We start from the raw sequence: 9,633 nt of genomic DNA, 5'->3' as shown, positions 1-9,633 counted from the left end.
AGCGCTGCCCCGCTGCCGCCGGGCGCACGCTGGCCGGGGGTGGCAGGCCGTGCACGGCGGGCTCTGCTCGGCTCTGGGGACTCGCGGCTTCGCGTGGCACCTGCAGACGCCCCTTTGCGGGAAGGTTTCTTTAAGCAGCGCTTAAGACTGCATTGCCTGTTACTCTGGGTAGAAAAAAGAACAATTGCTTTCTAATTCCTTTACCTCAGAGTGGTTACCGACGTTGGCTGCAATATGTATGAGAGGTAGTGTAGACAGAAGTTGCAACTTCTGCCTGTCAGTGGTCAGTTCTAGGTTGCTTAACACTTCTGAGCAACAGCTCATCTTTACACCGCTGTTGCAAATTTAAGCTGATCTCTGAGATGAGAGCAAAGAGTTAGAAGAGTGGAAATAAGACAAAGACAGGTGAGAGGGATGACAACAGGTGGGTTTTTAGTCTTCTGCCTCTGTCATTCAGAATGTAGGCAGTGCTGATGGGGGTGACAGCAGAGGTTTCCTGTTTGTCTTTATTGATACTTGCTGGGAGACCTTTTCAATGTGCTGCAAGATGGTTTGTAGGCATCAGGGAGGTGGGAAGGGTGATTCCCATGAAGGCTCCCTCAGTGATCACTCTGCCTGTCAGCAGTGTCCCTCCCCAGTTATACAGCATCTGAAGAGAGTTCAGTCTTGCTGAGTTACATTCAGGATACTAACACACCAATATACAAGCACTTCTGCATGTCTAGGGCCTCAAACAGCTTATGTTTTATATAAACTAAAACTTTGGCTTACATTAGGCTTTCCTGCATTTCCTGTTTTTCATGAGATTTTTGGCCTGCTGGTCAGATGTTTTGTAGGAGCTGAGCTGTGTTACAATCTCATGTTGATGCAGGGTCATGTCATCCCCTAAAGGAGACAACCCAGGTGCCTTACCGTTTGCAGACAGGTGCTTACCATGGTTAGAAAGAACAGATTTGTTTGGTAGGTTGAGATATAAAGAACTTTGCAGTAATTTTTTACTACATAACACTGAACAGGGGACATGTATATCTGGTCAATTGATTCTGTTCTTGGCCGCTTCACCTTTACCCTGCTTTTGCCTGTAACAGTGTCCAGCAGGAAAAAAACCAGAAGGATTTTGTCAGGAGATCCCTGCAGGCTGTCACACCTCCTCTTCCCTCTTATTTACTGCAATCAAATAATATTTGAGTGCAGTGAATTGAACCCTGAGCTATCGGGGACGACTGGTCTAGCTGTGTAAGGGTTCCCTGGTTAAGAATAGAAGGCCTTAATAGCAGCATTTAAATGTGCAGACAAAAATAGCTGTGATGCATTTATATCCTCTTGAAAAGTCTCTGAGATTGTTTCCTTTCTCCTGTGGTAGTGCTGCTCCAACAGTCAGCCTTCTTTTCCGAGTCTGGCTTGCATTAGGTTTGTTTTTGAGGAGGATAATCACTGCACAGGCTATTTCCAGCTTTGGGGGCCTGCAGTTGCTTAATGGACCCTATGTAACGGATCAGGTGAGGTTTTGCTTGACTAAACTGCATCTGCTGGGGGTCAGCAAACAGCCAGAATCACCTGATGGCTCAGTTAATTGTTGCTTGCTCTGTTTCAGGGAAAGCTGACAGCAAGGGAACGAATTCTGCTACTGTTGGACCCTGACAGTTTTGATGAATATGACATGTTTGTGGAACACAGATGTGCTGACTTTGGGATGGACTCTAGTAAGAATAAGGTAGTTTTATTTCATATAACTCTTGTTTCAGTGTCCTCTGCTGTGCAGCCAGCCCACTGATTGAAAATGGGCTCTTCTGTTTACATGTGATTTTTACTATTTGTTTTCTTTTTATGTATAATTTTGTTTTGTAATAACTTATTACCCTCAGTTTCCATTTAACAGCTTACAGAGTTTTCTGTTGTCTAAACTTGATAACTTTTATAAAGTCACCTACCTTCCTGGGAATTGTCTTAGATTTGCATTTTAAACAGTAGAGGAGGCTGCAGAGCTTTGTTGGTGTAATTTTGTCAATCAGATCAGATATGAGGAGAAACTCAAGGTAGATATTTCTGCTTCCCTACAGGTAGGTTTAGAGTTATTGGATGAAGCAACTCAGATCTATATTTATGCCTGCCAAACTACAGTCATAAAATCCTTGAGGGCTTTACAGTCTGATCTGGATGTTTGGAAGTCCCAACATTTGTAGTGCTCTGTTAGCCATTTGCACCCTGCTTGCTAAGGCATTTTCTGGCTGTGTGGCCACGTATCCTAAACCAACATGGTACAGGGAGTTCCACACACACAGGGAAAATCTGTGCCCCCCAAAGTCTCTCACCATAATGTTGATGCCTGATAATGTTCTACCTGGGAAAAGTGTTCTGCTGTGCTTTGGTAGAAGACACCAGTGAGCTGCTGGATGTCAGTGCCTGGTGCTGATGTGCCTGTTCACTGTGAATCTTCCTGCAGCCAAAGGCTGTTTGCTGTGGGTTGTTGGTGTAGGTGAGGAGCTCTCTGTGTGTGCCCTGTGCTGCACACAGTGACTATAACCACTGTTTGTGCAGTTCTTAAACCACTTCACTGGGTTTCAGTCCTTCAGGTTGTGGGTGAGGGAGGGGACAGCAGGGTTCCAGCAGAGGTGCTGGGAATGGCAAAGGTGAAGGATTGTTTGTTGGGTCTGACAGGAGGCTGATGACACTTGGTGCTGGGAAGGATGTTGTGTTAGACCTCCTCTCCTCTCAGGATAGCGGAGCAAACATCTTTCCTCCTCTATTTTTTTTACTCTGTTCCCAGCAAACTCAAAAAACTGCCCGAGTTGCCTCTCATTGAGTTACTCCACGCTGCATCTCACACTGTTGATAACAAATTGCTATTTCTGAAAATAGGAGGGGCAGCAGAGTCCTGAGTGTGACAAGAGGGTTAATTTTTCCCTTGTGCTTCAGAATTCACCCTTCAGTGAGCTGCACATTGTGTTTACAGAGTACAGTTTCACAACAGATGACCTAACTGTGGCCACTGAGCTGGAATATTAGTTTAGCATGGAATTTCTCAGAGTCCCTGGAACTTTCTGAGGATAGGGTAGGACTTGTGCTCACATCCAGGCTGCTCTGTGGGCTGCTGGGGCTTTTGGGAGTCACCTTCACGTGGCAGTGGCTGATGTACAGGAGTGTGCTGCTGTTCTGTGTGCCAGTGGCTGAGAGCATTGCTGTGTGTGAGCCTGAGAAAAGGCACCAGGCAAGTGTGACCTTCCTGACAGCAGACCCCCTGGGCATGAGTGCTCCTCAGAGTGGGCCCTGCAGCACACACTTCCCTTTTTTCCTTACTTTTTTTTTGTTTAATACCAAACAACAAAAAGCACTGAAAGTGCCTGAAATTCCATTTTTTACTGACAGCCCAGCAAAGTTCCTTTCCTACTGTTGTCTTGAAAGACTTCTATATATTTTTTTTACAGAAAGTGATACAATATAGATGAAGCACATGTTAAGACTCACAGGCTCCATTTTCTTGGCCAGTTCTTCCCTTATTTACAGGGTGAAAAATGGGACAGGTCAAGTTCAAGTATTTGAGGTGACTGTAAGTATATTTTTGGATCTGTCCAGGATTGTTTTTCATCCTGTATCAACACCTCAGAGGTTTGTGCACTATGTCCATTCTTTCAAAAACATCAGCTGGTCCTGATAAAAGGTACATTCTATCCTATCTCTGAGGGCATGATTTGTCTTAATTTCAGATATTCTAAATTTGAAGGGAAGCTGCTAAGTTCACTGATCTTTACTCTAATACATAATGAATATGTGAAATTACCTCTAGTTTTCCTTTTCACAGCTGGGGAAAATCTTTGTGGAGCCCCACTGCAGACATGGAAGATGAGACCTCCCAGGAAATCAGTCTTTGCTTTGTCTTAGTAGGAGTTTGGGGAAATTTTAGTAGACATCATTGTTGCTTTGATTTTCCTATCTATTCTTTTCAGTGAATTTGTCTGTTTTTAATGCAGTATCCTGGTGACAGTGTGGTGACTGGCCGTGGAAGGATTAATGGCAGACTAGCTTATGTTTTCAGTCAGGTAAAGTTTTACTTGTTTTTAAGTAGTGTGAACCTATTTCAAAGGATAAGTTAATGATAGTTCAGCGTGGCCATGTAGCAATGTACCTGTGGGAGGAAACAGGGCACCCTCAGACAAGAAGAAGCAAAAAAGCTTGTGATAGATAGCGTATAAATAGATAAAATAGACTTTTTATGTTAAATATATTTTATATATTAAAAGTATTTCAGAGGAAACATCTTAGGTAGAGCCTTATCTTGGTCCCTCACTGTGAAAGGCTTTCTTTCAGATCATTAGTAAGTGCTGCTTTGTTCTGGGCCACAAAGTAGCCTTTGTTCCATTTGCTGTCATGGCCAAAGTGGCTGTTGCTGTGTTACCTTGGAGCAAGGCATACTCTGCCTTTTTTGTCTTGGATGTGTGCTCCTTCCAAGGAGAGTCACTGTTACATGGGCCTGAACATGTGGAGAGGAGCCAAACACAAACCTTCATTTTAGAATGCAAGTAGGGGGCAGTTTTTGTATTAGTAGAATTTAAGAGTGCCCCTTCATGATACACCCCTCCATTTTTATATTTAAAGACCTTTTTCCCTCCAAATTGAGCTGCCTCCTGAGATGCTGAACCTTTTTGGTTCAAATGTTAGTCATAGCCATGCTGTCTCTGTCTACACAGTTTTTGGGGCTTCTTTGGGAGTAAGACTTGGGACATAACTCGTGAGTCTAGAATGGTCATGTGTGTCCAGATTTGTGTTTCCTCCTTGTAAAGGATGCTTGTATTGAGCTGGGATCATCTGCAGGCTGCACTGAGGGAGTCAGTTGTTTTGAAGTAGCATACCAAATATAGAGCACTGTAGAATTATGTTGTTTACTAGCAATTATTGACAACATTTTACTGAAATTATTCTTCCCCTAATGTGAAAATTTGCTTTATTTTCAGGATTTTACTGTATTTGGAGGCAGTTTATCTGGAGCTCATGCGCAGAAGATCTGCAAGGTAATATGGCACAGAAGAAAACCAAAAAAATTGTCAGCATTCTTTTTTCAGTCTGTTGTGATAATGACTTTGGAGAAAATGTTTGGTGACTGACTGTAGTGTGCTCTGACATGTGCCATGCCTGAGAGTGGTGCCTCTGGAAACTTTTTGAGTGTGAGTGAGCTTTTCCAGGTAATACACATTTTGCTACATTCAGTTATGTTTTCTACTCTACTACAATGGGTGAGAGACTTGCCAAGTACAAATATAAATTAACTACTCATTGTCCACTGGAGAAAAGAGGAATGAATTCAGAGAAACTTTTTCCTCTAAACAGTGTGCTGTGAAAGTGTGTAATATTTAAAAAGAAAGCAAATGTAACAAGTAAACAGCCTGAAGATAAACAGTTTTACAACTTTGAGGTCACCTTGACCCTGAGAGTTTCTCTTATCAGACACTTGTGGCTATTTATTCCTGTTTGTTTGCTTGTCTTGTGAGAAGGGTTTTTGAATCTCAGGACTGGGGAGACAAGAACTCTTTCATGGATGAGTGTTGAGTGGTGTGAACTGGGAAATCTTCCTGAATTTTCTTGCCATGGAATCAGAAACAAGATTTTTGCTGTGGAAAGGCAAAGGCTTTTTATGCTGTGGAAATAACTACTCTTTGCCATAGGCTCCTCAGGAGTGTGTGGGTATAAAAGTAGAAAACATGAAGACTTTGGGCTCGATAACAACTATTTAGTTTTACCTGGTCTTGATATTAGGAAGGACTTGAATTACCATTTCACACTGGAGCTTTGTGGTGTCTGTACTGGGGAAGGATGGAATGGCACTGGAATGATGGGATGCTTTCTGGTGGGTTTTCTTTGATCTCTTCTTTCTAAAGCAGCAGGGTCTGATCACAGAACTAGAAAAAATGTGGGTCCTTCCTGATTGGTGCTGTTCTTGGTGGGCTCCAAAGCTGGAAGGCTCTAGGGACATCAGTTGCTTTGGGGCTCAGTCTTTGTCAGTGTTTTAGGAAGAACTTGGAAGAGCCTTGGGAAAGAAAATCCATATACAGGTCCCTGGAAAACAGCAGAGCATGTTAGTGAATTCTAGGACTGTACAGAAGTAGTTACCACCAGCTCCTGTTTGGGTGGAGTTTTGGGCCTCCTGAGATACCACTGACTTGACTGGCACCAAGTGTAGTTTCTGTGTTTCTAGGCAATATAAAATTCAAGGTTGATGCCACAAGCACTCTGAAAGATGGGACTGGGATTGTAAATCACTTAACAACTTAAAGATTGTCTGAAATAATTTTATTACAATGATTGAAAGGACAGGGAAAAGCAACTTCAAAATTCAAAATGGGGATTAACTGATGTTTTACAAAAATTATTTAGGAGCTAAAGCAGATCTTGATGTTAAAACAGATCTTAACATAATTTGCCAGTGCTGTAGTGTTATGAAAATGGCAGACATTTTAGTGGAATTCAATAATCAGGAATGTTTTGTGCAAGGAATGTAAGGAATTCAGTCCTCCTACTTAAGGCTGTGTTATAGTATTGTGTATGATCTTGAGGCAAGTAACCAAAATGATCAGAGCCTTAGAAAACAGGATGTGGGACTGAATTGATGGTGCTTAGCCTAGAAACATGAAGAGGAATATGAATACTGAAGAGAGATTTGAGGTACTTGAATGTTCCCAAAAGTAAAGGCCAAGAATAGCTAATTGCTCTCCCTCACTGCTGTGTATCAAGACAAATGTAATGTTTAAATTTCTGGAGGAAAGATGTAATTTAGTCCTCCCAGAGAAGTTTTAAAAAGGGTAATCAAGCATTAGAATATACAGCTTAGAGAGATTCCAGAGCCACCACTGCAACAAACTTTGAGGAGTAGATGAGCCATAACTGAGGGGGTGTTTGAGGTGCAGTTGAAGCCCCTTGTGAGCAGGGGGAGCCCTCAGCTGCACAGCCCCTCTCCTGTGACTGTGTCACTCACACTGCATTATCCAAATCCAGTGCTGAGTGTGGAGATGCCCAGCTGGGAAGGCAGATATTTCTTGGGGTTCAGCTTAGCTGGGTCAATACTGAGGAGTTTGTGTTCATCACTAGATCATGGATCAAGCTGCCATGGTTGGAGCCCCCGTGATTGGGCTGAATGACTCTGGAGGAGCCCGTATCCAGGAGGGAGTGGAGTCCTTGGCAGGCTATGCAGACATATTTTTGGTGAGTAGGCTGCTGGATGGACAGGGAGTTTGGCATCCTCAAAGGTGGGCACAACATGCAAGTGGGTGTTTGTAAGTAGATGTTAAGGTTATTGTTCTGTTACAGCCAAAGGATAAAAGGATAATAAGACTCAGACTTTGGTTCTCTTCTTGGCTTTGGACAAATGTACCCATGTCTTAAAAAGGGTCGTGCTGAGCTCTGTAAAGCTCTGTGATCCAATGTGTAGTGAGAATGGGGATGTCCAGTGTTGATTGCTCTGGTGAAAGTTTTGTGTCCTAGACTTTTTCCCCAAGGCGCACTGCTGCTCATTTTTTCACAGAAATGACATTCTTTTATATGCTGCTAAAATACTTTGCATCAAATTGCGTGCACAGAACACTGTCCTTTCAGTAGGAAAGCAGGTGGGATGTCAGGTCAGTCAGATGCTGCCAGGTTTTGGGGTGGTGCAGTCTGGGAGGAACAGTTACAGAAGTCGTTGTGACCCACTTGAGCACCAAGCAGTGTGAATGGATTTTTGAACAACCCACCATCCATGCTGGATGGCAACCATTCACCTTTGTGTAAAATTCAAGTCAGTGCAGAAACCTGATTTTAAAAGATCCCTCCCTCACCTGGTCAGTAAGCTTGCTTCTACCTCTGAGCACAGTGTATCTACACATTCAGATGTCAGGGACATCCACGCCTTGCCACTGCAGGCTCAGCGCAGGTTTTTCCCTGGCACCATCTGTTGAGGTGGCTCATGCTATCTCCTTTGCAGTCATTGCATGGCATAGGAAATCAGCTGTATGGGAACAGAAATAAGAAACTCATTTTGGTTCAATTTGCATCAAGAGATTCTCTCCAGATACTTGTCTGCCAGTAGATAAAACAGTCCTCTTTGTGATGGGGAATTCTTGCAGAATCTGGGCACAGATTTAAAGACACACTTCTTTGGTAAATGAGGGGTTTTCTTCCTATTCCAGAGAAATGTTTTGTGTTCTGGTGTCGTTCCCCAAATCTCCCTCATCATGGGTCCTTGTGCTGGTGGAGCTGTGTATTCTCCTGCCTTAACTGATTTCACATTCATGGTGAAGGTAAGGGTTTGTCCTGAGCTGCTGCTGGTGACATTGATCACACACTCAGCGACCATATGGGAATGGCTATTTTCCAAGATGATCTCCTGCTTTGGATTTATATTTCGCATGAAAAGTTGAGAAAAACTTTGCCAGATAACTTGTGGACAATTGCATTTTCAGTGGATTTTTAATGCAATGCAGCCTTTTAAAGAAATTTGTCCCTCTTCTTATTTTAAGGGTAGTCTCTAGAGGCTATGGCTGTTCCTTAGGTGCTTGTACAGCTTGGCACTAGCGTTCACTGTTTCTGCTTTTCCCCTTCCCCCAGGACACATCCTACCTATTCATCACTGGGCCTGACGTGGTGAAGTCTGTCACCAATGAAGAAGTCACCCAGGAGCAGCTTGGGGGTGCAAAGACACACACTGCAGTGTCTGGTGAGAGCTGGGGGCTTTACTGAACATGCTATTTGTGCTCAAAGTAAATGAGAGTAGTTCTGGCTAAACAGCCCGTTGGCCAATCCAGATGAGTCTAAGGGACAAAGCTCTGCCTAAGCACAGGATCTGACTCTGCATCTGCTTTCCTGCAGCTCCTGTTTAGTGACAGAACACAAAGAAGGGAGAGTTCTGGGATTTGGAAGAGAAAGTAGCAAACCCACAAAAGATGCTAGAAGTGGGAATACTGTCAGGGAGTAGGGCTTAGTGAAGTCAGCCTGGGGTGGGGTTTTTTTTTGTTTGTTGTCCAGACATTTGCATGGGTTGAAAGATTCTCAGCAGTCCCTTGTTTGCTCACTAATGTGATTGATTGAACTGCTTAACTACAAACCAAGTGGCAGTGTGAGCTGAAGCACTTCTTCCCTCTTTTCCCCTCTGCAAAAATGTCTGTGTGTCATGAATCTTCTCAAGACTCAAATGACTGTAGGATCTCAAATTCCGTGTGAACTGAGCTGATGATGACCCAAAACCACACACACAGATGCTGCCCAGATCCAGCCCTTTTATAAAAAGCACTTGTAGTCCAACACTTGGGTGCAGCCCAGTAACCTGATCAGAATTCCAGAAGGCTGGAATCCAGGTAGGGCTGTGCCAGCTGATAAACCACTTCACATTATTTTAAATATGAGGGCAACTATGCAGACCTGTTCTGGAGAAGTTTGACACAGCACATGTTTTCTAGATATTTTAGCTGGTCAGATTTGGTGGCTTAAGACTCTTGATTGTTAACAGCTCAAGTTTGAGGAGTCCTGTTGTTGCTTGTTTCTGTCTTTATTGGTATCTGTTTGGAAAGGAAAGCTTGTACAGTGATTTCCATACTGCTGTGCTGTGTCTGTGCAGGAGTTGCACACAGAGCCTTTGAGAATGACATCGATGCTCTGCTGACCCTACGGGAG

General features: G+C 43.4%; 1 protein-coding gene across 1 annotated transcript in view; it reads left to right on the top strand.

Annotated features, from left to right (window-relative positions):
• Positions 1 to 9,633, top strand: part of PCCB (propionyl-CoA carboxylase subunit beta) — a 21,694-nt gene that overhangs the window by 699 nt on the left and 11,362 nt on the right. The window contains exons 2-8 of the mRNA XM_005425033.2: positions 1,595 to 1,714; positions 3,969 to 4,037; positions 4,950 to 5,006; positions 7,078 to 7,191; positions 8,154 to 8,264; positions 8,572 to 8,680; positions 9,578 to 9,633. The exon at positions 9,578 to 9,633 is cut by the window's right edge and continues 68 nt beyond it. Of these exons, the coding sequence (XP_005425090.2) occupies positions 1,595 to 1,714; positions 3,969 to 4,037; positions 4,950 to 5,006; positions 7,078 to 7,191; positions 8,154 to 8,264; positions 8,572 to 8,680; positions 9,578 to 9,633 (636 nt within the window). The remainder of the gene's footprint in view (positions 1 to 1,594; positions 1,715 to 3,968; positions 4,038 to 4,949; positions 5,007 to 7,077; positions 7,192 to 8,153; positions 8,265 to 8,571; positions 8,681 to 9,577) is intronic.

This window comes from Geospiza fortis, unplaced genomic scaffold (genome assembly GCF_000277835.1).
Source record: "Geospiza fortis unplaced genomic scaffold, GeoFor_1.0 scaffold118, whole genome shotgun sequence".
NCBI lineage: Eukaryota > Metazoa > Chordata > Aves > Passeriformes > Thraupidae > Geospiza > Geospiza fortis.
This window is presented reverse-complemented; position numbering and strand designations above follow the sequence as displayed.